This window comes from Loxodonta africana, chromosome 3, assembly GCF_030014295.1.
Source record: "Loxodonta africana isolate mLoxAfr1 chromosome 3, mLoxAfr1.hap2, whole genome shotgun sequence".
Lineage (NCBI taxonomy): Eukaryota > Metazoa > Chordata > Mammalia > Proboscidea > Elephantidae > Loxodonta > Loxodonta africana.
The window spans coordinates 155,034,168-155,060,856 of NC_087344.1; the positions used below are offsets into that span (position 1 = coordinate 155,034,168).

Genomic DNA, 26,689 nt, shown 5'->3' on the forward strand with positions numbered 1-26,689 from the left:
GCCAATTAAATAAAGATTGCTTTTCCAAAGCTCTTTTGTGTCCAGATTCTCAGAATTTTATTTGCTTGTTTCCAGGGAAATGATCCCTTAAGATTAAGCTCTGAATGCCTCCTTGTTGTGTCCTTGGAAAAAGGACTCTATTCTTGACAAGTTCCCCATCCACCTCAAGCATATACACACGACTGCTAACAAACACATCCAACTTTGTGTTCCTTACAAGACAAGAACTGCATTTTGGCCAAAACAAGTTGCTTCCTCCTCATTTTTGGACTTATCTACCTCAGTAAGTCTCAGGTCTGGCCTTGATAATAATTTTCCCCAGGTATCTCTTGAATAATGTCATTCTCAGGCAGATGTAAGATCTACAACAAATTCTAGGAAATTTCTGTGAAACAAATAAGAGTGATCAACCAAACCCATTGCCTTTCTCCATTTGATCTTTTGCAATGGGAAAAATTAATCAAGAATCAAATACAAAGGGGAGTAAAATCAGTAGACTAAGTAGGAGTAACTTGAGAAAAGGGCATTTTTTTACGTCCTTATGGCTCAGAACCGACTTACATTGTGAGAGATATGAAGCAACAATGTAAAAACAGATCGATTATATTCAAATAGATCAGATCTGCACATAGAGCTCTGATGGGACAAATGGAGACCCAACACACAAAAAGGTCGAATCAGTCCTTGAAAGAAATAGAACAAGTGAAATAAGGGAGATATATTTCTTTTATAGTTAGCGGCAGACCTAAAGAAGTCACACTACCATCACACATACTAAAAAACCTACTGCCATAGAGTCAATTCTGACTCATACTGAAGATCCAGGATTTTCTTTTAGGAAAGAACAGGCATACTTGCTTTTCATAGATGATAAGGAAAAAACTAGTAAAAGGACTAGATCCTGAGTCACTTTTCATGCATTTACATTTAATTTTTTGCCATTTTCATGCTTTTTACATATACAATTCAGTGACATTAATTATGTTTTTCATGTTGTGCAGCCATCACCACTGTTTCTGAATTTTCCATCAGCCTTAACGGAAGCTCAGTGCCCCTAAGTATTTTAGTTTTTAAAGACTAGTTAGCCAAAATAAGTCCCCTTTGAGATGGAAAAATGAAAACACAAGTTAGCCTGGGCAAAAAGCTCAGGTCTCTATTTTCTCGTTTTAAAGTAGGAAATTGGACTAGATGGGCCTTCAGGTCTCTTTCTGTATGAACATCCAATGGGTCTTAAAAAATTTTTTTTTTTAAGAAACAGTATATTTAAACCAACAGAACAAGATAACATATATCCAGAAAATACTTTAAAAGAGGGTCTACAACCCATTAACGTCAAGTCAATTCCAACTCACGGCAACCCCACGTGTTTAGACACCATTAAAATTGGACATTATTTTTTAGCAGAAAGAACCCTTAAGACTTAGAAAGAATATATGTCACCAATTTAGTGATGGTAATACTCCTTTTAGTTAAGTTAGTTGGAAAGGTTTTATATAGAAAGATGGCACATAGCTTAAATGAGTAGTAGGGTCATAAACTTTCAAAAGTTGTTTTATCCAGTCCTCTGTTATTTTGTCACAAATGGTTGGTGCCACATACAGAAGTGGCCAGCAACCTGGCTAAGCCCAGCAGCAGAACCAGAGAGACAGACATTTCCAAGAACCTCCCAAATCTGAGGCTCACATAACACGTGTGGGATTGGAGGAACCGAGCAACTGATGATCTCTTTTTTCCCTGCTATGTGTGCTTGTCTTACTAGGTGCCATTGCACATACATGCCATGAATCAACCCTGCCACAAACCTGTGGCCTAGATGTTACCATGGTTTGTTACAGGGTCAAAAGCAAAGGTCAATGGCCTTGTGCTAACTCGAGCAGCTCTATCAATTAGTGATCCATATAAACTGCTCTGGACTCTGTTCTGTTCAATACATTGGTGACCTGAATGAAGGTGTAAAGCATAGAATTAATTTTACAAATCATTCCTAATCACACGGCCACTACATGATTGATGGTGATGCACGTCAAATATGTTGAAGACTTTGATAATTGGGACCTAATTCTGAATATCCAAAATTAAATTGATAAATGACCAGTACAAATCACAATATTTATAGAGAAAAAATTGTCCACAAATAGCTATGGGTAGGAATTGAAAATTGAGAAATCTAAATTGACCTGAAATTAAACCCCAAAATGCTTCCACTGAGAGGTAAAAGAAGCCAGCGTGACATTGCAATGTATTAAGAATAATATTGGACAGACAAGCAAGAAATTCTTTTGCTAAAATAATCACTGATACACTGTCGTTGTTAGTTGCCACTGAGTCAGCTCCAGCTCATGGCAACCCTATACACAACACGATGAAATGTTGCTGCGCCCTGCACCATCTTCATAATTGTTGGTATGTTCAAGTCCATTGTTGTGGCCACCGTATTTTGAGTGCCTTCAAACCTAAGGGGCTCGTATTCCAGCACTACATTGGCCAATATTCTGTTGTGATACATAGGGTTTTCATTGACTAATTTGTGGAAGTAGGTCACCAGGCCTTTCTTTCTAGTCTGTCTTAATTGCCACTGAAACCTGTCCAACCTGTTTCATGTCCACCAGGAAACCAGTTGGCATTTAAAATACAGCAGCATAGCTTCCAGCATGACAGCAACACGCAAGCCACCACAGTACTACAAACTGACACACAGGTGGCGGAGTTATACACGAAGATTATCCTATTCAGTTTTTGGTTTCTACACTTTTAAAAGCATGGTGGAAAAAATAGGAGAGAAGTGCAAGATAAACAATAAGAAAAGTTACAAGTTAAAAAACTCTGATTTGAGGAAAAAACATAAGACCTGCTTTAACTGAAACATTAAGGAGTAACTTCAGGCATATCCTCAAGAGAAAGAAATGTATTGGAAAATTGTTTCTGCCTTGTTTCCTTCTTAGATTTTTAGAGTCTGGCTGGCAGCGTCATCACTAGGGTAATAACCAAAAATGAAATCCGCCACTGGACGCGGTTAACTCACTTTAACTTCTCAGTAATCGTAGGGTGTGATTGTCCCGCTGCCAATGAAATAAAACGTGCTTTGTTTTACCTGTAGCTCTGCCCTTGTGTTAATTCTGGATCGAGTACCCTGAGTCCTCTCTCTTGGTCATCCTTTTTGGAGCCTGGGCTATAGGCAGAGCCTTAGACTTTGAGTTCTGGTATCCTGGGCCATGATCTTCGCAGTCAAGGACTCAAGTGTTGCGGAGGCTTCCTCACTTGGGAAGAGACTCTCAGGGAAATTTATCCCCTCAGGAAAGAAGAACCACAGTGACCATATACCTGAGTCCTGTTTAAACCCCATTTGTTTCCATTGTTATTTTTAAAATCTTTTTTATTAAGGTATAATTCACATATAAATTTCACACTTTCGAAGTGGTTTTTAGTACACTCACAAGGTTGTACAACCATTATCGCTATCTAATTCCAGAACATTCTGATGACCCCAGAAAGAATCTCTGCACCCATGAGCAGTCACTCCCCATTCCCACCTGCCCCTTAGCCCCTGGCAAACACTAATTTACTTTCTATGGATTTGCCTGTTCTGGATGTTTTATATAAATGGAATCATACAATACAGGACCATTTGTGCCTGATTTCTTTCACTTAGCACGATGTTTTCAAGGTTCATCCATGTTGGGACATATTTCAGTACTTCATTCCTTTTTCTGACCGAACTGATAACATTCCATTGTAGGAGTATACCACATTTTGTTTATCCATTCATCAGTTAGTGTACATTTGGGTTGTTTCCACTTTTTCGCTATTGTGAACAATGCTGCTATGAACATTCACATACAAGTTTTTATGTGAGCATATGTTTTCAATTCTCTTAGGTATGTACCTAGGAGTGAAATTGCTGCATTATATGGTAGTTCTATGTTTGACCTTATGAGAAACCGCTGAACAGTTTTCCAAAGCAGCTGCACCATTTTACATTCCCACCAGTAGTATATGAGGGGTTCAGTTTCTCCACATCCTCACCAACACTTATTACCTGTTTGTCTTTTTGATTAAAGCTATTATAGTGGGTATGAAGTGGTATCTCATTGTGGTCTGATTTTCATTTCCCAAGGGAGAAAGACCTGGATATCTGCTCCCATAAAGATAACAGCCGAGAAAACCCGAAGGGGCAGCTCTAGTCCATCACATGGAGTCGCTGTGAGTTGAAATCAACTCCACAGCATCCAGCAACGACAGCAATGATTAATGATGTTGAGCATATTTTCATGTGTTCATTGGTCTTTTGTATATCTCCTCTGGAAAAAAATCTATTCACATCATTTGCTCATTTTTAATTGGTTTATCTTTTTATTGTTGAGTTGCGTTTTTAATTTACTATGTGCTTATGTTCTCTTCTCACCCACATCTGGATTCTCCTCTGCCTCCCCACGGCGGCATTTCCCCCTGCTCACTTGGTATGACCTCCTTACCCAGACAAGTCTCCAGGGCCCTCATGGCTGAAGAAGTATTTGGAGTGGGGGGTTCATTTTAGGTCTGACTTTTTCATTCCCATTAAAGGCTGCCTTTGAAGTCTTACATTCCTCTTGGATCCTCTCTAATGACCTAACTTCTTTAAACTATGATCTTTTTTTCAGATCATCAAGGTGGCTTTGGAGAAAAGTCTAGCAGCTGTGGAGACCCAGAACATATCTCTTCCTCCTCCTTCCCCAACAGGAGGGGATGGTAACAGGGGTCTTCAGGAGGAAATGCTCCACCTGAGGGCTGAGATTCACCAGCACTTAGAGGAGAAGAGAAAAGCTGAGGGGGAACTGAAGGAGCTAAAGGCTCAAATTGAGGAAGCAGGATTCTCCTCTGTGTCCCACATCAGGTAGGACATCTTCCCCAGAAGTGGGGAGCCTGCCAACAGAGGGGAGAGGCCAACACAGCCAAGGGAATCACCCTGCTGCTGCCAAGGCATTCTTGCTGCTAAGGGTCTTTCATGGTGCATATCCCAGGCTTCATGCCTAATGGTTCTATAAATACTTTAGAGAAAAATCCATGGTAATGGCAATGGTAACCACTTTTGTTATTGCAGTAAATCTGATCTTAATTCGATATAGCAATGGACATTATTAGCCAAACATATATGACAGTCATGTGGAGATCCCATAGTTGTATGTCTGATATCCCTCTTTTTTAAATATTATTTAATTGATTTATTATGGTGAGTGTATATGTGTGTGTATACACACAGTGTGTGCATATATATGTGTGTGTATATATATATACCTGTACATGTATGTATATATAACAAAAAAATACAAAAAATTTTTAATTCAATATTTTTACATGTACAATTCAATGATATTAGTTACTTTCATCATGTTATACAACCATCACCACTATCCATTTCTAAATTTTCCAGCCCCTTTCATAGAAGCTTATTATCCTCCCCCCACAAGCAATGACTGCCTCTTTCTTTTCCCCTCCCTCCTACCCCTGAAAGTACTCTACATTTGATCTCTATACATTTACCAGTTCCATATGTATCATAGAAGTGGGATCATACAATATTTGTCCTTTTATGACTGACTTATTTCACTCAGTGTCTTAGTTATCTAGTACTGCTATAACAGAAATACCACAAAAGGGGTGGCTTTAACAAACAGAAATTTATTTTCTTACAGTTTAGAACAAGTCTGAATTCAGGGTGCTGGCTCTAGGAGAAGGTTTTCTGTCTCTGTCAGCTCTGGAGGAAAGTCCTTATCTCTTTGAGCTTCTCCTCATGGGCAATCTTCATGTGGCCTGACATCTCTCTTCTACCATCTCTGCTTCTGCTTGCTTGTTTAATCTTTTTTATATCTCAAAAGAGCTTGACTCAAGATACACACTACACTAATCCTGTCTCTTTAACATAACAAAGCAACCCATTCCCAAATGAGATTAAAACCACAAGCATAGAGGTTAGAATTTACAACACATATTTTGAGGGAACATAATTCAATCCATAACACTCAGCATAATGTTTTCAAGATTTATCCACGTTGTAGCATGTGTCAAGATTTCATTTTTCTTTTATGGCACAGTAATACTCCATTGTTTGTATGTACCACATTTTTTTTTTAAAATCCATTCAGCTGTTGATGGATACTTGTGTTGTTTCCTGCTTTTGACTATTGTGAATAATGCTGCAATGAACATTGATGTACAAGTATCTGTGTTCCTGCTTTCAGGTTTTTTGGGTATATGCCTAGGAGTGGAATTACTGGGTCATATAGTAATTCTATGCTTAATTTTTTGAAGAACCACTAAACTTTTCCACAGCAGTTGTGGTATCCCTCTTTTGTAAAAGGGACCATTAGAAGCTACAGCCAAGGCCAGACCTTGGCTCCTGATTGTATATGTTCCCTGCAGGAACACCATGCTGAGCCTTTGCCTTGAGAATGCAGAACTGAAAGAACAGATGGGAGAAGCAATGTCTGATGGATGGGAGATCGAGGAAGACAAGGAGAAGGGAGAGGCGATGGTGGAGACTGTGGTAGCCAAAGGGGGTGTGAATGAGAATAGCCTTCAGGCTGAGTTTAGAAAGCTTCAGGGGAAACTGAGAAATACCCACAGCATCATCAACCTCCTCAAAGAGCAGCTGGTGCTGAGCAGCAAGGAAGGGAATAATAAACTTACTCCAGAGTTCCTCATGCAACTGGCCAGGGAGATCGACAGAATGAACAAAGAGCTGGTTTGGTCTCCTGGGAAGAACCAACACCATGAAGAGGAAGAAGTAACCGTGAGGCCCTACCCCAGATCCCAAAGCCTTGACCTTGCGGCTGCCCTCTCAGTGGATGCCCACCAAGTAAGTGTGAGCTTAGCTGGAATGAAAGACACTTGGAGAAGGGCTGGAGATATCAGTTCTCACCTTACACAATTCTGTCCTGAGGTCAGGAGGGGACAGGGGAAGGGGATCTTTGCACCAAAAACAGTAAAAATAATAATAATATTCATCACATGTTTAGCCTTTACAAAGAATTTTACAACGTTATCTCATACCTATTTCTTGAGTTCTTCATTTTCCAGATAACATCCTAGACAATGGGTGACAGTGGGCAGTAAGACCTGGTCTCTGCCCTTCATGCACCCAGTGTGGTAGGGAAAATGGCACAGAAACAGATAATTTCAATCTGATGTAACTGCCGTAATACAGGGATTCATCAGGTTTTAAGGTAACCCAAATGAGCGATATATAATGACACTTCTTTATCACTACCATTTTCAACATAGCTCACCATGGGCATCTGTCCCTGGGCCTAAAAAGGTATCTCTCAGGATCCACCGAAGGGAGGGGCTTTGCTGAGAATTCAGTAAGACGGAAAGTGCAGAGACTTCTGAGAGGACTACTGGGACAGATGTGCAGGGAGAGATGAGTGGAGGTTTCCATCATTTCTCTTTTAAACCTATACTGAGAGCTCCTCAGTAGACGCCATTGGCCCTGTGCTACATGCTGTGGATACATTATCCCAGCTCTCAGGGATCTCTTGGCAGTGAATAACTGCCAAATGGCATGGAAAATGCCGTGACAGAAGCAAAAATAAAGAACACAGGGTTCAGCGAGGGAAGTGGCCCTTGCAGCATGGGGGAGGATTTCGGTTCTGATGCTCGTGCTGGCTCCTTTCACAGATGGATAACCTGTCCCAAACCAGTGACCCTGGGCTTCAGCCAGAATTTAGCCTCCCAGGATCCACCAAGCACCTGCGCTCACAGCTGGCACAATGCAAACAACACTACCAAGATCTCCAGGAGAAGCTATTGATATCGGAAGCCACAGTCTTTGCCCAGGCCAACCAGCTGGAGAAATACAGAGTCATGTTTAGTAAGTCTTAAAAGTTCACCATCACCAAAGCGCCTGTTTCTCCCTGAGCAGCTACATGCTTTGCAGACTTCACTTTCCTCCCCCAACCTCAAAATAAATTTAATCCTGCCCATTGTCTTAGAGTCGTGGAAGTGGATAGTTGACTTTAAATTTGCAGATGGTAGTGAAGAGTAAAGGAATAGTAAGGTTTTCAGTTTGTTGTAGGAGTATGGGGGGAACTGGGCTAAAATCTAAGTTTGTTGATTTCTGGTCTAGCCAGTAGACTACCTTGCCTCTCTCAAGATGTACTAATTGTTTCTCTTCTCCTCTTTACACCACATCAGATTCTACAAAAAACAGATCACTGCTCTTGGTCTAGAATCAGTGCTGTCAAATAGAACTCCTGGCACTGCTGAGAATGTTTTATATCTATATCATGAGTGGCTATTGAGCACTTGAAATGTAGCTAGTACAACTCAGGAATTATGAGTTTTATTTAATCTTAATTAATTTAGTATAAAATAGCCACATGTGGCCAGTGACTATCTTATTGAACAGTGCAGGTCTAGGTGTCTTGGGGCTCTAAATTTGTTCAGCTCAATTCAAACGCTTCCTGAACCCTTGTGGATAAATCACTTGCTAGTTTCACTGGGGCTTGTAGGGATAAGAGCATGCAATACTGACTTAAAGATGTCTGGTCCCAATTAATGCTAGGTTGTCTGCAGGTGAGATTGTCAGTGGCAAACGTAGACTCATCCTGGTGGATGGGGAGCCCTGCTACCTGGAGCAGATGGTGTCTTCTCCCTATGAGTCCAAAGAAGCTCCTATCCCACTCCCGATTGGACCTGTCCCTGTCCTAAGTGCCAGGCTATGTGCCATTGAGGTCGAGGGCGTTTCCTGCAAATTCAGATGCCCTGTAACCCCCACTGTGTCTCTCCCCAAGCAGGTGAATCCTTGGTGAAGCAGGACAGCAAGCAGGTCCAGGTGGACCTCCAGGATCTGGGCTATGAGACATGCGGCCGAAGTGAGAACGAGGCTGAGCGGGAGGAGACAACCAGTCCTGGTAAAAGCACAGGGTGTGAGGTCACGCCCTGGAGTCAGTGTTCACCTTTGGATGCTGTGGGTCAATCCCACATCTAAAGAGTAATAGGGAGGGGAGTGTTGTGAAAGAAGGGAACTCAGAACTAGAGAGGGACAGGGAGTTTGGAGGAGAACTTGCGCAAAATGAGCCTGAGTGTGCGTTTGAATTTCTATCATCATTTTTCAGCATATGGCTGTTAAAAATTTTTTTTTTGTCCAATTGATTATTTAAAAATACCCAGACCTACTTATTAACGAAGAAAACAGATGAACTTTTGGGGACAGGCAAACCATTTAAGTTAAAAAAAAATTTTTTTTCATTATAAAAGGACTATAAACATAGCACCACCCACCAAATTGAAAATCAAGAAAATAAAAGCACTCATGATTCCTGTCATCACTGAGGCTGTTCAGCGTGGTGGTTAAAAGCAAAGACACTGGAGCCAGATTGATTGGTTCAAATCCCAGTTTGTGAATTTCTCTGAGTCTCAGTTTCCTCATCTATTAAAATGGTAATAAAGAAACTACCCCATCAGATACTATATACCCATATACCCAGTGCCGTCGAGTCAATTCCAACTCATAGTGACCCTACAGTACAGAGTAGAACTGCCCCATAGAGTTTCCAAGGAGTGCCTGGCGGATTTGAACTGCTGATCCTTTGGTTAACAGCCATAGCATTTAACCACTTCACCACCAGGGTTTCCAACCCCATCGGATACAAATGTCAAAATTTAGTGAATTCCTGTAAAACACTTTAGAACAATTCCTGGGACCTGGTCAAACACTATGTATTAGCGCTCACTCTTACTACCACACAACTCTAACACAGCCATTGTTAGGCTGTGCAGCTGATGTATTTCTTTCAGTTCTTTTATTCCTATGCCCATTTTCACAGTTAAACTTTAAGCCATTGTAATAAAAAAAAATACTGGGGGATTATTAAACTTTCAGCAGTCAGGAACAACTTGTCCTAGGACTCTTGTGGCCTTCCTAAGTCTGTAAAGCCTGTGTTAATGTCTACCTTAAAAGACATCAATGTGTGTGGAAAGGGCACAGGCTCTGCAATCAGACACTGGAGGAATTGAACCCTGACTCTGCCCTGTACTAGTTTGAATGAGCTAGAGCAAGTTGGTTTACACCTCTCTGAGCTTTGGTTTGCCCCTGAGACAAATAGAAAGTAATCACCCTTGACTTGCAGGTCTACTGGGGGATAAGAAATATGGTACTTGAATGCTAAGTACAGTGTTAGAGCTGAATAAAACACTGCTTCAACTCTGGCTCTACCAATAATTGTCCTTGTGACTAAGCGGCCTCTGCCTTAAAGGGAGTGGCTGCAGCAGCATGCCCAGCTTTTACTGAGGAAGCTGTTTCTGTCTTTTCTCAGAGTGTGAAGAGCATGACAGCCTCAGGGAAACAGGCCTGACAGAGGGATTGTGTTCTGAGCAGGAGCGCCTGGGCTCGGCACTGACAAGTCCCCCCAGGAAGAAGCCCCCAGAGAGGCAGCTAGGGAAGCAGGAGGAGTTCCAGGCACACGGACAGTCAGAAGACATCTCTGTCCTACAGGAGGACATCAAAGATCTGAAGGCCCAGCTGCTGAATGCCAACAAGGTCATTCAAAACCTCAAGAGCCGGGTACGATCCCTCTCAGTTACAAGTGATTATTCATCTAGTCTGGAAAGACCTCGAAAGCTGAAGGCCGTAGGCACCCTGGAGGGCTCTTCACCTCATAGATCCACTGACGAGGATGAGGGGTGGCTGTCTGATGGCACTGGAGCATTCTACCCCCCAGGACTTCAGGCCAAAAAAGATCTAGAGAGTCTCATCCAGAGAGTGTCACAGCTGGAGGCTCAGCTCCCAAAAACTGGACTGGAAGGGAAGCTGGCAGAGGAGCTGAGATCAGCCTCGTGGCCTGGGTAAGTGTAATGCGTTCCAGACAGTTTGGGCTGGTTAAGGAAAAAGATACGACCACGAGATGGCAGTGTTGTACAGTAAGCAATTTATTGGGTCTGACACATTGATGAAGGGGCCCTGGTGGTACAGTGGTTAAGCACTTGGCTGCTAATGAAAAGGTCAGCAGTTTGAACCCACCAGGTGCTCTGTGGGAGAAAGACGTGGTGGTCTGCTTCCATAAAGATTACAGCCTTGAAAACCCTATATAGTGTTGTTAGGAGTTGGAATTGATTTGATGGCAATGGGTTTGGTTTTGGTTTTTGGTGACACACTGTCAGTTTGCATGCAGAAGGTGACCTTCCAAAGGTAAGCAGTACAGGAAGGCACCCAAAGGAGTAGAAGGCAAGGGAACTCCCAGGAGAGAGGCGGAAGGTGGAGGGAGTCGGGCTTACAAGTCTAGGTGATGTCCCTCAAGCACTATGTGGCTGCTGTAAAAAAAAAAAAAAAAAAAAAAAAATTTTTTTTTTTTTTAAGGGATGTAAAATAAGTCACTGTCTTTACCCTCACAGCATTACGGTTTTTAGACATATGACTAACATATTTAAAATTGTTTGATACAATACTTTCTCAGAACAGAATTTACCCTTACTTAGTTTTTTTTTTTTTTTTAGCTTTTATAGCTTATGTGCCAATGTTTAGCTTGTGGAGTTCTTTGGAGATCTCACAGAAACCCCTGCAGAAGCCCCTATAACTTATCAGTTGCTCTTTTCCAGGCTTAGACTTTCCTCCTCTTTTCCTACATTAGGAAATATGATTCCCTGATTCAGGATCAGGCCCGAGAGCTATCCTACCTACGGCAGAAAATACGAGAAGGGAGAGGTATCTGTTACCTTCTCACCCAGCATGGGAAAGATGCAATAAAATCTTTTGAGGACCTCCTAAGGAGTAATGACATTGACTACTACCTTGGGCAGAGCTTTCGGGAGCAACTCGCCCAGGGAAGCCAGCTGGCAGAGAAGCTCACCAGCAAACTCAGCACCAGTAAGTTGGTCACGGGTGTTTGGAATACTTTTCGTCACTCCCACAGTCCCAGGCCCAGGTGTTCATCACACGTCCACAAGCAGCTTTTTTCTGCATCCTCTCCTGGGGGCTGTTACAGGTTCAGGGCTGGCTGGCAGGGAGCATCAAGGGGGAACACATGGGGTTGGAGATGCCATGATTACAACTGTAGAAACTTCATCACACAGAATATGACCTTTGGGGAAGGGGGCAGCATCCATCCAGTGCTGAGGGAAAGGAAAAGGAATAAGATAGAAGGAGCTTATTACATGAAAAGAGCCCTGAACTAAGAATTGCAAGACTCAAGCTACAGCCTAGATGCTTTTAGTGTCTTCGTTTCTTCATTTGTTGCAAAAGCCCTTGTTTGTTACATGGTGGTATTGCACATTAATATAGTTCAAATATGGATAAACACCATGTTCTTTTGGACATGGTTTAGGTACTGGGTGTAGTAGTACCAGGGCTAGGGATGGGGTTATTATATGAGTCCTTTATTTAGGGGGAATTTCCTGAGAGCCGCCAAGAAAGTTCAGCAGGATCACATTTGGGGGCTGAGCATTCCATCTTCAGGTGCCAGGAGCAGAGATGAAACTGGGTAGGTTGTCATCTCCCCAGAGACAGGAGTAGGTTCTACATGAAAGCTATGATAGGGCACACAGCCATGCATCTGGGAACCAGTCCAGTGGTAAGACTTGGGGGCTACAGTGTTCCAGAGGGCAGCTGGGCAAGGGCTTTATGATCATTGGATCAAAGGATGTTTTAACTTTTTTGTCTTGATTCAAGGCAGAGGAAGTCAAGATGGTGATCACCGGGTGTGGGAAGGTGTACCCAGTGAACTCAGAAAAGCCTGCCCGTAAAGATACAACCTGAGATCTCCCAGAGCAATGCTCCCACAGTATCCTGAACGCACACATAAATAATCACTTTTCTTTGACTGGTTAGGCCCCTGTGTTTGTACTGTTTGATGCAAGACCTGTTTAATTTCTTACTGTTTCTCTCTGAATTTGGTTTGCAGAGGATCATAAAAGTGAGAAAGATCAAGTAGGACTTGAGCCACTGGCCCTCAGGTAATTCATAATAGGATCTCTTAAAGATATTAGGAACAAGGCTCATGGGGTCAAGGGTGGCTGCAGCTTCCCATTGGGTAAAAAAAGAAAAATGCTGATCGCAATGAATTCACTTACTTATTCCGCACCTTACTGTTGGTTTAACTGAATTCTTTGTTCTCTTTTGATGTGATTCTATTGATTTCCATTTGGACATCAATTCTCCAGATAATAACTGACTTGAAAGTGAACTAGCCAGATTTTAGGAGTCCTCAGCATCCTCAGGGGTCTCCTGTTTTCGCCTGTGTGTTTAAAGACTAGGGTGAGGTTTTTGCAAGGTTGGCCTGCCCAGAATTGGGTTGAAAGCTAGTTTATCAGCCACCCCATTTCCTTGGAAAAAAAGAAAATCACTTTATAATACCTAGTGAAAAAGGAAAAAGGCCTAGAGATTGCAGATCTCTGAGAAGCTACATTGCCTAAAAACAAAACAAAACAAAAAACCGTCGCCTTTGAGTCGATTCTGACTCATAGCAACCCTATAGGACAGAGTAGAACTGCCCCATAGGGTTTCCAAGGAGTGGCTGGTGGATTCAAACTGCCAACCTTTTGGTTAGCAGCTGAGCTCTTAACCATTGCACCACCAGGGCTCTGTGCCTCACTGCATATAATGGTCAATAAAACATGGGCTCAGAGTTAGTTGCAGCCTACAGTTTGAGCCTTTCTGTGTCATGAGTGTACCTTAGACCACATAGTACTTCCCAAACTATCTGTGATCATCTGGCTTATATAGCTTTTCCCATGGGCCTTGGTCAGGACTGGCTGGTCCAGGTGGCCTTGTTCTCATCTGTTGCCCTTCCTACCCCACCAGGCTTAGCAGGGAGCTGCAGGAGAAGGAGAAAGTGATTGAAGTCCTGCAGGCCAAGCTGGATGCCAGGTCCCTAACCCCCTCCAGCAGCCGGGCCTTGTCTGATTCCCACCGCTCTCCCAGTAGCACGTCCTTCCTGTCTGATGAGCTGGAAGCCTGTTCTGACATGGACACAGCCAGCGAGTATACACACTATGAAGAGAAGAAAGCTTCCCCCAGCCACTCAGGTAGCTGCACTTTCTGAGTGATACCACCTTTTCCTAGGCGAAGGGCATTATAAGCCCATCTTGGTGTGTGTCATGCTGAACACGGATGGCTCTGGAACCAAGTGCCAAACACAGGCCCCAGTGGGTCAGGAATCTTTGCTCTCTTCCTGACTCTAGAAGTCGCCTCTGCCACCCTCGAGTGGTACATGCTGTTGGACTCAAGGCAAGATGTAGTGGGGAGAGTGATGAGATCACAGTAGACTCTTCTACACCCCTCCCTCATATGCACGGCGTTTGTCTGCTAGACCTCTTTCTTTAATGGGACATCTCACCTCTCTGCAGTGATCTTGGTAATTGAGTTCCTAAGCAGTGTCCCCTGAACATCTGTGGGTGTCCACAGACACTGCCATTCTTGCCGAAAATTTTTAGAGGTGCCATTTTCATGGTTTCAGAGCTCTGGGCCCCACTGTCACCCCTAAGGTGGCTTGCTTCACCCCTGAGGAGCAGCTATCTATGAGCAATGAAAAGAACTCTGCTAGCCCTGGTAACCCTGGTTAAATATAAGACCAGGATTTCTATTCTCAATGGAAGACCAAACATTTTCTTTCATTCATGGGTTTATAGATTCCATCCATCATTCGAGTCATTCTGCTGTAATGTCTTCTAAACCATCATCAACCAGTGCATCTCAGGGGGCTAAGGCCGAATCCAGCAGCAACCCCATCAGCTTGCCAACTCCCCAGAATCCCCCCAAGGAGGCGAGCCAGGCCCATCCAGGTATGCAACAGCCCATGGGATAGTAGCTCTATCTTCTCTCCCTCAGCTGACTATTTGATTTCCTTCAGGCACAAACCTTTGAGCTGCCAGGGGCCTATATGCATCAAATCCTAGATAAAATCAAGAGGCTATCCTAATTCCTTAAATATGTCTTATTGTCTGTTTTCAATATTTTCGAAAGTAAGTAATCCATAGTAGGCTTTGATCCACATACCAATTTTGACCAGTGTTTGACTAATCGTTTTATTTTTATTATTTATTTATAGTTTTTTGGCTAGTCATTTTAATATAAATATTTTCATTCCCTTCTCTCGTTTCACCCTGGGAAGAAAAGAATCAAAATGTTTCTCCTAGAGTGACAGCAGCCAAGGAGCTGAAAGAAATTCCCCTCTGCTGATCACCTGTTGGCTACTGAGCCCTACACCAGGTTACCTCCTTCCTCTGTGCAGTGATGGAAGTTCTGAAGGAGGTGGTGGTAGTTATTTCAGGGCAGAGGATGCTGAAGCTCAACAACATCCCATAACCCATGATAACCAGCTTGTGAGTGGTGCTCACGTTTACCCAAGTCGGCCGGATTCAAGAGCTCAGGCTCTGCCCACTGCCCTCTGCAACCAGAACTGCAGGGACTAAGCAGGGATGGGGTTGCCCCTTCTGAGCCCCTTGGATACTCAGCCTTTCTATTCCAGTTGTTTTCTCCCCCTCATTCTCTCTTGCTGCCACTTAAGCCCAGTATAAAATCCTAATCTTTCCTGATGAAGCAGGATTATTTTCACATGGCGTTATCAGTCCTGAATTTATGAGTGGATGAACAGCCCTCGATATGTACATGAGGTGTACCCTGGGGCCAATAGAGGACGTGCTTCATGGACATGCCTCTGCTTGGTTACCAGGGGTGTGCTGTTCAGTCGCAGCTCTGCCCTGGGCTGTCAGGGAAGGACACACCTCGTCTCACCTCCTCAGCTGCCTAGCTGCCTCCACCGTGGCTGGTGGTGAGGTGTGACTCGGGCAGAGGTACTCACAGAAAGCACAGTGCTTTCTCTCTGCCACCCCCATGTCTCCTGGGCACTAGTCAAACAAAACTTTAAGGAAGAGGAGTGTCCCATTTCTTCCTGAGCCAGGGGTCAAAGATTTGGGGTTAGAGAGCTTAGACGCTGAACCAAGAAATCATGGGGAAAAGCTGTTTGTCCAGGGCTGTAGACATTTGCGTGAGTGCTTTGGGGTCAAACAAAGCAGAAAGTCAGTACAATAGAGGGTCCCGGACAGAGCTGGAGAAAAATGGAGAACAAATTTCTAACTCAAAAAGAAAGACCAGACTTGCTGGCCTGACAGAAACTGGAGAATTCCTGAGAGAATGGTCCCTGGATACCATTTCAGCATAGTAATGAAGTCACTCCTGAGCTTCACCCTCCAGCCAAAGTTAGACAGGCCCATAAAACAAAACGAGACTAAAAGGGCACACCAGCCCTGGGGCAAGCACTAGAAGGCAGAAGGGGACAGGAAAGCTGGTAATAGGGAACCCAAGATTGAGAAGGGAGAAAGTTGACATGTTGTGGGGTTGTTAACCAATGTCATAAAACCATATGTGTACTATATAAATAAATAAATGGGATCATACAATTAAAAAAAATAGCTGAAGGGCATTGTTGTTGTTGTTAGGCGCTGTGGAGTCGATTTTCTACTAATAACAACCCCATGTGACAGGGTAGAACTGCCCCATAGGGTTTTCTAGGCTGTAATTTCTAGGTCGTACATAGACCAAGAGGCAGTCATTCAAACAGAGCAAGGGGCTACTGCATGATTTAAAATCAGGAAAGTTGTGCATCAGGGTTGTATTCTTTCACCATAATTATTCAGTTTGTATGCTGAGCAAATAATCTGAGAAGCTGGACTGTATGAAGAAGAATGAGGCATCAGGATTGAAGGAAGACTTATTAACAACCTGTGACATGCAGATGACACAACTTTGCTAAAAACGAAGAGTATTTGGAGCACTTACTGATGAAGATCAAAGGCTACAGCCTTCAGTACAAATTACACCTCAACGTAAATAAAAATCCTCACAACTGGACCAATAAGCAATACCTGGCAGCTCCATAGGGGAGAGACCTGGTGATCTGCTTCTGTAAAGATTGTTGTTGTTATTGTTAGGTGGTGTCGAGTTGGTTCTGACTCATACTGACTGTATGTACAACAGAACAAACGCTGCCCAGTCCTGCACTATCCTGACAATCATTGCTATGTTTGAGCCCATTTTTGCAGCCACTGTGTCAATCTTATCCAGGGTCTTCCTCTTTTTCACTGACCCTCTGCTTTACCAAGTATGATGTCTTTCTCCAGGGACTGGTCCCTCCTGATAACATGTCCAGAGTACGTGACGTGAAATCTCACCATCCTCATTTCTAAGGAGCATTCTGACTATACTTCTTCCAAGACAGATTTGTGTTCATTCTTCTGGCAGTCCGTGGCATATTCAATATTCCCCGCCAACACATTAATTCAAATGTTTCAATCCTTCCACGATTTAATATTTATTATGTGTGAGTTATTATATACTGGCTGCTCAGAAATTATCAAACAATATCATTAATATCACATGCAAGTAAAATTTTGCTGAAGGTAATTCAAAAACTGTTGCAACAGTGTATCGATAAGGAACTGCCGGAGATTCAAGCTGGATTCAGAAGAGGACGTGGAACAACGGATATCATCACTGATATCAGATGGATGTTGGCTAAAAGCAGAGTATACCAGAAAGATGTTTACCTGTGTTTTATTGACTATGCAAAATCATATAACTGTGTAAATCATAAGAAATTATGGATAACATTGCAAAGAATGGGAATTCCAGAACAGAAGACCCTCGTTGAGATGGCTGCAACAGTGGGCTCAAACATAGCAATGATCGTGAAGATGGCACAGGACTGGGCAGTGTTTCATTCTATTGTACATAGGGTCACTATGAGTGGGAACCTACCGACGGCACCTAACAACAATCTTTACAGGAGCAGATCACCAAGTCTTTCTCCTGTGGAGCCACTGGGTGGGTTCAAACTGCCAACCTTTTGGTTAGCAGCTGAGCGCCTAGCTGTTGCACCACCAGGGCTCCTTTGAATAGAAGGTCAAGGGTTTTAAAACCAGAATGCTTCCCTGAAGGATGCCTGGGCTCTATTACTTGGCAATTTGGGTACCTTTGCATTCACACTGTGTCAGCATCCTGGGGCAAGGGACATGTTTTAGAATGTAACCACTGCCTTTCACATTAGGCATTCTTCACAGGTCAGTCTTGGTTGCAGCTCCCTCCACTGGCTACCTGCTCTACAACTGTGTTCAAGAACCTGGAGACAGATTCAAACATTGAAACTTCCCAGGGTTCCTAAAGACTTGTCTGTAGGTGGGCTGCATATCGATCACCTGTGAAGACTTTTAAAAATGCAAATTCCCAAGCCATACTCCCAGAGTTTATGATTCAGTAGTCCCTGGGTGGCACACATGGTTAAATACCACACTATTAACTGGAAGGTTGAAGGTTCAAACCCACCTAGAGACACCTTGGAAGTAAAGCCTGGTGGTCTGCTTCCGAAAGAGCACAGCTTTAAAAACCCTATGGAGATAAAGATCATGGAAGAAAAAATAGGGGCAACGTTAGAAGCCCTAATACAAGGCATAAACAGAATACAAAACATTACCAAAAATGACGAACAGAAACCAGATAACTGGGAGCTCCTAAAAATCAAATACCTATGCTCATCTAAAGACTTCACCAAAAGAGTAAAAAGACCACCTACAGATTGGGAAAAAATTTTCAGCTATGACATCTCCGACCAGCACCTAATCTATAAAATCTATATGATTCTGTTAAAACTCAACCACAAAAAGACAAACAACCCAATCAAAAAGTGGGCAAAGGATATGAACACACACTTCACTGAAGAAGATATTCAGGCAGCTAACAGATACACGAGAAAATGCTCTCGATCATTAGCCATTAGAGAAATGCAAATTAAAACTACGATGAGATTCCATCTCACTCCAACAAGGCTGGCATTAATCCAAAAAACACAAAATAATAAATGTTGGAGAGGCTGCGGAGAGATTGGAGCTCTTATACACTGCTGGTGGGAATGTCAAATGGTACAGCCACTTTGGAAATCGATCTAGCATTTCCTTAAAAAGTTAGAAATAGAACTACCATACAACCCAGAAATCCCACTCCTTGGAATATTCCCTAGAGAAATAAGAGCCTTTACACGAACAGATATATGCACACCCATGTTTACTGCAGCACTGTTTACAATAGCAAAAAGCTGGAAGCAACCAAGGTGTCCATCAATGGATGAATGGTTAAATAAATTATGGTATATTCACAGAATGGAATACTACGCATCAATAAAGAACAATGACAAATCTGTGAAACATTTCATAACATGGAGGAACCTGGAAGGCATTATGCTGAGTGAAATTCGTCAGATGCAAAAGGACAAATATTGTATAAGACCACCATTATAAGATCTTGGGAAATAGTATAAACTGAGAAGAACACATACCTTTGTGGTTACAAGGCAGGGAGGGAGGGAGGGTGGGAGAGGGTTATTTACTGATTAGTTAGTAGATAAGAACTACTTTAGGTGAAGGGAAGGACAATACTCAATACACGGAAGGTCAGCTCAACTGGACTGGACCAAAAGCAAAGAAGTTTCCAGGATAAACTGAATGCTTCGAAGGTCAGTGGAGCAAGGGCGGGGGTTTGGGGACTATGGCTTAAGGGGGCTTCAAAGTCAATTGGCAAAATAATTCTATTATGAAAACATTCTGCACCCCACTTTGAAGTGTGGCGTCTGGGGTCTTAAATGCTAACAAGTGGCCATCTAAGATGCATCAATTGGTCTCAACCCACCTGGATCAAAGGAGAATGAAGAACACCAAGGTCACACGATAACTATGAGCCCAAGAGACAGAAAGGGCCACATGAACCAGAGACTTACATCATCTTGAGACCAGAGGAACTAGATGGTACCTGGCTACAACCGATGACTGCCCTGACAGGGAGCAGAACAGAGAACCCCTGAGGGAGCAGGAGAACAGTGGGATGCAGACCCCAAATTCTCATAAAAAGATCAGACTTAATAGTCTGACTGAGACTAGAAGAATCCCGGCAGTCATGGTCCCCAAACCTTCTGTTGGCCCAGGAAAGGAACCATTCCCGAACACAACTCATCAGACATGGAAGAGACTGGACAATGGGTTGGAGAGAGATGCTGACGAAGAGTGAGCTACTTGTATCAGGTGGACACTTGAGACTGTGTTGGCATCTCCTGTCTGGAGGGGGGATGGGAGGGTAGAGAGGGTTAGAAACTGGCAAAACAGTCACGAAAGGAGAGACTGGAAGGAGGGAGCGGGCTGACGCATTAGGGGGAGAGTAAAAAAAAAGAAATTTTTTTTTAAGTGGGAGTATGGAGTAAGGTGTATATAAGCTTATATGTGACAGACTGACTTGATTTGTAAACTTTCACTTAAAGCACACTAAAAATTATTAAAAAAAAAAAAAAAAACCCTGTGGAGTGCAGTTCTACTCTGCACACTTGGGGTTGCCATGAGTTGGAATCGACTCCATGGCAACTAATGACAACAACAGGTCTGCATTAGGGTCTGAAGAACCTGCATTTATTAAGAGTTTTTCTTAAGTGATTCTAATGCCTGACAGGTTTGCAAACCATTGTGTCTAACTACTTTGCTGAGGCCTTTATTTCTCATTTGGTGACAGAGCATATTGATTTGAGATTCTGAAGTTTGTTTCCATCAGACTCCTGAACTGTACTATTTATGCAAAATTCCCCACAGTCCTTGTCCACCCCTGCTCTCCTCAGTGTGGCCCCTGATGATTTCAGAGAGGAGCTCTAGGTGTAGGGAGAGTCTTGGCATGGGAGCAACAGCTGGCACATGCTGGGAGCAGCAGCCCAGGGCCCTGGAGCCATTTTACCCTAGCAATGCCCCAGATTGTTGGGGAGGGGCGCTAGGGGGCACTCAGGTGGTTGCCCATGTTCCAGAAATGCCACCTTGCCTTCTGTAGCCATTCACTTTCAAGACGTGCATAGAATATGTGTGTAGGATCACCCTGGTCAGGGAAAAGATGGAAAGGTCAGCCAGGCCAGCCCATTGTGCACCACGTTGAATGACAACCACTCTCCCCAGGGAGACATCTGGTCAGGGAACGATGTCACTTTCTCTACCTTTTATCCATTCTTGCTTCTCTCACTTTCTAATGATGTGTCTCCTTTCTCCCCAAATTTCTGTTTCTAGGCTTTCATTTTAACTCCATGCCCAAGCTGGGTAGCTTCCCCCAGGCTCCATTGCCCTCAGCTCCACCCAGCTTCCTGCCCTTCAGCTCCCCTGGCCCTCCCCTCCTTGGCTGCTCTGAGACACCGGGGTTCTCCTTGGCCGAGGCTCAACAGGAGCTGCAGATGCTGCAGAAGCAGCTGGGAGCAAGTGAGCACCTCCTGCTGCATTTGTGTGTTTGCGGCTGCTATCCCCACGGTGGGGTGCTCTGCATGGCTTGGCTTGTTGGCAGAGTTTAAACAAACAGCAACAGAGGGCTACATGTTACACATGGAAGACTGAAGGAAAGCTTTGCTCGTTGTTTTGGAAATGTATTTACTGTTATTTTTCTGGTGTGTGTCTACTCAGTTAATAAGTATGTGTTCACCTGGCTGTAGACCTGGTGCTCATAAACTGTTGAGAGTGTTGGGTGCCACCAGGAGTTCTGAAGCTTTGGCCAACTGGTAAAATGTTTACTGGTAGGATGTGGAGGGATGCTTATGCCTTGTCTATGCCAGATAGAGTTGCTATGAGTCAGAATCAACTCAACAGCAGACAACAACAACAGCATGCAGGATGAAGTGGCCATGAAAAAAGTGGCCACGTTCACTGGGATCCTTCGTGTAGCTGTTATATCCTCCTGCTGTGAACTGCTTTTAACAAGTTCAGATTCTGGTGTCATCAGGTTGAGGGCAAAAGGGTGGTGGTGGAAGAGTTCAAAAGAAGAGGTGACACAGCCCGTTTTCCTGTGGCCCAAGGTTCATCCCTGCTCTGGACAGGTGGCACATGGGCAGCTAGAACCAGGAACAGAGGCTGAGAGATGTCTGCTGGTGAGCTCTGTCTGGTGATTCCCGAAGATAATTGGTCTTACACAATCATGTAATTCCTGGACTGTGTAGACTCATCTTTTAGAAAAGGGGTTGAAATATTTATGGGCTGGTTTCCTCATCATAAAATTTTTTGTGTGTAAGATCACTTATAGCTTAAAAAAATAAGAAAAACAACTTATTTTTGGATGAATTTGCTCTCTAGTAGTACTTAAGAAAAAATACTAGAAAAGAGTTTTAAATGACCTCAGAGCCACATATGTGCCTGTAAATAAACTTGGTTGAGGGATAGCAAGGGCCACCATGCAAAGGATGTCCAGTGACCTAAGATCACTGTAATTTGTGTCCAAATGTCATTTGGACCAGCTTATTCCTTTTGTCAGCCCTGAGAATGGATACTTTTTTCTACTGTGCCCCAATTTGATTTCCAGAACCCAGCTAGACCAAGACCATTTATTAGGAGAGTTTGTATAGGTACCTTTCTGTAGGCAGTGAAGTCTAAGAGGCTGACTCTTCTGCTAACTCTTTTCACAGGTACAGCAATTAGGGCTCACCCAGCACCGTTAACCTTGTCTTACTCGATCCTCACAGAACTCCTGTTGTGACAGGTAGAGCCAGTGCCAGGAACTAAGGCTCTGGGAAGTGAAGTTACTTGGTCAAGTTCACTACTAGTAAGTGTAAGAGATGAGCTTGAATCTAGATTTTCTGCTGCCAGTTCAGTGTGTTTTCCATTATAGCTTTTCTGCCTAGGATGGTTTTACCATCCTGCTCACAGTATGGGGCTGAGCTCAGTTGAACAAATTCTGAAGGCTCTATGCAACTTGTCCTGTACCACAATCTTTTCTCTCTCTTTAGAAATTAGTGGAAGGCATTGACCTGGAACTCGTTACCTTAGCAGTGCTGGCACCAACCACTGATGGTAGCAAATGTGTCCCATGCCAAAATGGCAAGAGTATTCTCTGGCTTCCTTTTTTTTTTTTTCCTTGCCTCCTTTTTTTCTCTTTCCACATATTGTCAACTCGTCTTTGTCTCAAGGAAAGGGTGAAAGGAGAACACCGTACATGAGAAAGTGTTTGTTGATGTGAGTGGAACTGGAGTCACGTCTAGTCTGAGCCCTTACTCAAAGCTGGGATGGTCCCAGCCTTGGTGAGGAAGATTGTAGCCCTTTTTCTTCCCATCTGAAGACATGGTCCTCCTAGAGTGACTACCGCATACCAGCACTCCTTGTTTGCTTTGAACCAGGTTTCCAAGTTTCCCTGTGGATAGTACAGCATGGCAGTTTCTCAGGTCACTATAGGACTAATATCTCCTTGTGCTAAAGGCTGGTCTGTGTGGTGTCTTTGCATGGCTTAGGGCATATACTCTGTATTGTGTGGCCAGGGGAGATGGAAACATGAGAATGCTGGTCATTGTTACTGAGAGACTTGCAACTTCCTATGACCTGGGTTAAAAAGTAAGCCAACTGCCTAACACCACTGATTACTCCCTTTGCCTTGTGCTGGGGTGGAATTGAAGGGGGTGTGAGAGAGGTATGAAATCACATCTTTATAGAATCCCTATTAAAATCTAGATGTGTAAAATTTTCTTCTTCCTGTTTGACTCACGGTGATGCTAATGAACGTCTAGTATTTTGCAGCCTGGTGAAGGAATGACCAATGGCAATACTTCCCTGACTTTGCTTCCTGTTAGAATCACCTAGGATGATTTTTAAAACACTCAATGCCCAAGCTACACCCCATATCAATTAAAGCAAAATACTTGCAGGTTCAAGCATCAGTACTTTTTTTTTTTTTTTTAACATTTTCCCAGGTGATTCCAGTGTGCTGCCAAGTTTGAGAAACAAATGAAGGCAAAAATGTCAGATGCCAATTGCATTAATCCCTCTGACAAATTTGGCTTGGTTAGAGGATCCAGTGACCTCACTCCTGCTTCCTTAGGTGGAGCTACTTGTTTACTCTGTTGCCCATGGTGATAATTCCTGGAAGAAAGCAGTCTTCTGAATTTCTCCTAAACTATGACCCTGCCCATCTCCCTTTCCCCTTCCCCAAGCTGGGCTTCTTTTTACATAGAAACAGAGATGATAGGGTTCAAGGGAAATGGCCATGGTTTCACAGAATCTTTGAGCTGGAAGTCACCAAAGAAATCTACCGGTCCTATTTCCCTCCACTGAAGAGTACTCAGTTATTCTTCGGACAAGAGTAATAAGATTTTACATTTCCTTGAATCATGTTGGGTAAGACCCAAATCACCACTTGCCTTTATAGAACCTCCCCCAGCCTCAGCCAAGAGTTCCACAGTCTGGAGTAATGGGGGCTATGATATCCAGCTGTATTTCATGTCCCCTTCTTCTTCTGACAACCCCATGGAAGCAATGGAAAGATTGGCTGGTTAGCTTCTTGGGGAAGGCAAGTATATGTAGGCAAATAGATATTCCTGTTTACAAGTATGTTCAATTCAATGTCCCATTCCACTCTTGACCCCTGACTTTGAGAATGAGTTCTACTTCTGGAATTTCCCTGTACTTTATCATGAAGACTTGTAGTGGAAGCCAAGAGTGGTGTCAGTGGACATTTTCTTTGAGTATACTGGTGACTTTCAGATACTTTATCCATCTTCTACTTCTTTAAGTTTCATGCTAGAAATTCATGGGGTGAAAGTTACAGACTCAGGTTGTGAGTCTCCATCTACTTGTTATTCCACCGGGGGCTGGGATCTCTGCCATCCCATGTGGTCCCCTTTAGTTTTTGTTCTTAACAATCATACTCTCCCTTGCTGATCCTTCCCTCTGATCACCCTGTTACTTCCTAACTCATATTTCTCTCTGTCCAGGCGTCAGCACTGGCCCTCCTGCTTCCCTAGCTACATTGCCGAGTAACCATTTGGAAGCCAGCTCTCCCCACCACCTCAACCCTGCCCAGCCCCACTCTCCTCTGAGGGGCACCAGAGACCTGGACAGAATCCTGGAGCCTGGGTACCTGGGCAGCAGTGGACTGTGGGACATGATGAGACCTCAGAAAGGGAGTGTATCTGGGGACTTATCCTCAGGCTCTTCTGTGTACCAGCTTAACTCCAAACCCACAGGTAAAGCACAAAACAGGGAGGGTCAGCCTGTGAAATAAACTCTAATTCAGAGTCCACTCTCTTCCTGTCTGGCTCACAGAGTGAGTATAAAGTGAAAGGGCCCAGCACATATATCATCCAGAGAGTAAGGCTCCACACCAGTGCTGGGTCCTTTTTATGTACATCCCTTCATCCTCCTGCCCAGTGCCTCAGGACTCTGCAGGGGCATGGGAAAGTCAGCGACCAACCTCTTGTGCTCTGACATTCATGTCCTTCCTCCCTGCATGTCGACCCCTCTCAGCCCAGTCTGAGACTCAAAGAATGCCAGACACAAACATGCGTGGGGATATTCTTCCATCAGACAGGAGTCGTTAGAGAAAGAGAAGCCATTTCTACAACAGCTCCCCCCTATACACACATATCCTGTGCACAAAATTCAATTCAAATTTTCCCTGTCAGTCCTAGCACTCGTGCTCAGGGCAAAGACACGTCACACCAAATGGAGTGGTATAGCTGTGTAGGTGAATATTTAGATGCAGCTCAGTGCCAACAGTGACATAATTGTAATTTTCAGGAAAGACGGAGCCCAAAGCAGAATGGTGCTGTTGATGTCTGTCATTAGCATCCCTTGCTCTTCTCTTTTTGTGTATCATTTTCCTTTCTTCCTCAAGTCCCCCCTCAAATCCCTAGATCCCTGTAGGCTTTCCTTTCTTCTATATTAAAAGTGATTTGAGGGAAGTATTGAGGATCAGTCATTAACCACATAAGTTTAAGTTCATGTACTTTTACCTTAGGTCTTTTCTCTAAGGGTGGGAGGAAGGGCTCTGTCCCCTGCTAAAGAATATCCAGTCACGCATCAGTAAGAAGAAAGGCATTAGGCTAGGGAGTGAGGCCTTCCCTGTCACCCTCAAAGTCATGCTCGGGAGGCAGCCACACCCTTCCAGGAGCTGGGCAGACCTGTCAGGAGTTCGAAGTTATTTTCCTAACCCATGTGGAACTCCCTTAAACTTACCAGACCCATGAGTTTGTCTAGCTTGGGGTCATCCTGTGTTTAAAGCCAGTTTGCTCTTTAGACAAAATCACCTGTCTTTCCTGGGTGCCTGTGAGAGGATGAAGGATGGTGATATTTAGAGATTGGCTAAAGGGCTGTGGGCCAAGCCCTGCCCCCCACTGCCACTAATGACCACAATTCTCCGTCTCCCACCCATCTCCCTGCCCTCCTGGGATGGCTGCAGGAGCCGACCTGCTGGAGGAGCATCTGGGTGAAATCCGGAATCTACGCCAGCGCCTGGAGGAATCCATCTGCATCAACGACCGCCTGCGGGAACAGCTGGAACACCGGCTCAGCTCCACTGCCCGAGGAAGTGGTAGGAGAGACCTGGGCTTCCCGTTTTTGGTCCACATTTAGGGATCTTCTGGAGGGAGCACACCTGGGCAGAGCTTTGCAGTTTTTAAATCACTTTGGTCTGTTTTATTTCACTTGTTCTTACAAACAGTCCAGCAAAGGACACGGGGCAGGTACTACTATCCCCACTTTATGGATGTGTTTGAGCTCAGAGACTGACTTTCCTCAAAGTAGAACTAGTTCTGATCTCAGAGTTGTCTGACCTCTCATCCCATCCTTTAACTGCTGATATTGACTTCTCTGTGCCCTTGTTGTATGATTGACAAGTGGTAAAGCCCAGGTCTTCCCCTCCCCTGCCACTTCCCAGAGGTGGCCTTTCTCCCTACAATTTCCT

At 43.8% G+C, this 26,689-nt stretch overlaps 1 protein-coding gene across 11 annotated transcripts in view; it reads left to right on the forward strand.

Annotated features, from left to right (window-relative positions):
- PDE4DIPP2 (myomegalin) overlaps positions 1 to 26,689 on the forward strand; it is a 227,933-nt gene that overhangs the window by 187,283 nt on the left and 13,961 nt on the right. For 3 of the 11 annotated variants that reach the window (XM_023547516.2, XM_064282359.1, XM_010589616.3), the window contains 11 exons: positions 4,638 to 4,870; positions 6,397 to 6,832; positions 7,654 to 7,846; positions 8,769 to 8,888; positions 10,293 to 10,821; positions 11,604 to 11,839; positions 12,873 to 12,924; positions 13,772 to 13,995; positions 14,599 to 14,751; positions 24,720 to 24,971; positions 26,186 to 26,317. In XM_023547516.2, coding sequence (XP_023403284.2) covers positions 4,638 to 4,870; positions 6,397 to 6,832; positions 7,654 to 7,846; positions 8,769 to 8,888; positions 10,293 to 10,821; positions 11,604 to 11,839; positions 12,873 to 12,924; positions 13,772 to 13,995; positions 14,599 to 14,751; positions 24,720 to 24,971; positions 26,186 to 26,317 — 2,560 coding nt within the window. Of the gene's footprint in view, positions 1 to 4,637; positions 4,871 to 6,396; positions 6,833 to 7,653; positions 7,847 to 8,768; positions 8,889 to 10,292; positions 10,822 to 11,603; positions 11,840 to 12,872; positions 12,925 to 13,771; positions 13,996 to 14,598; positions 14,752 to 15,080; positions 16,354 to 21,048; positions 21,235 to 24,719; positions 24,972 to 26,185; positions 26,318 to 26,689 lie in introns of those variants that run through there. The other 8 variants (XM_064282358.1, XM_010589615.3, XM_064282357.1 and 5 more) reach the window with 5 other exon arrangements.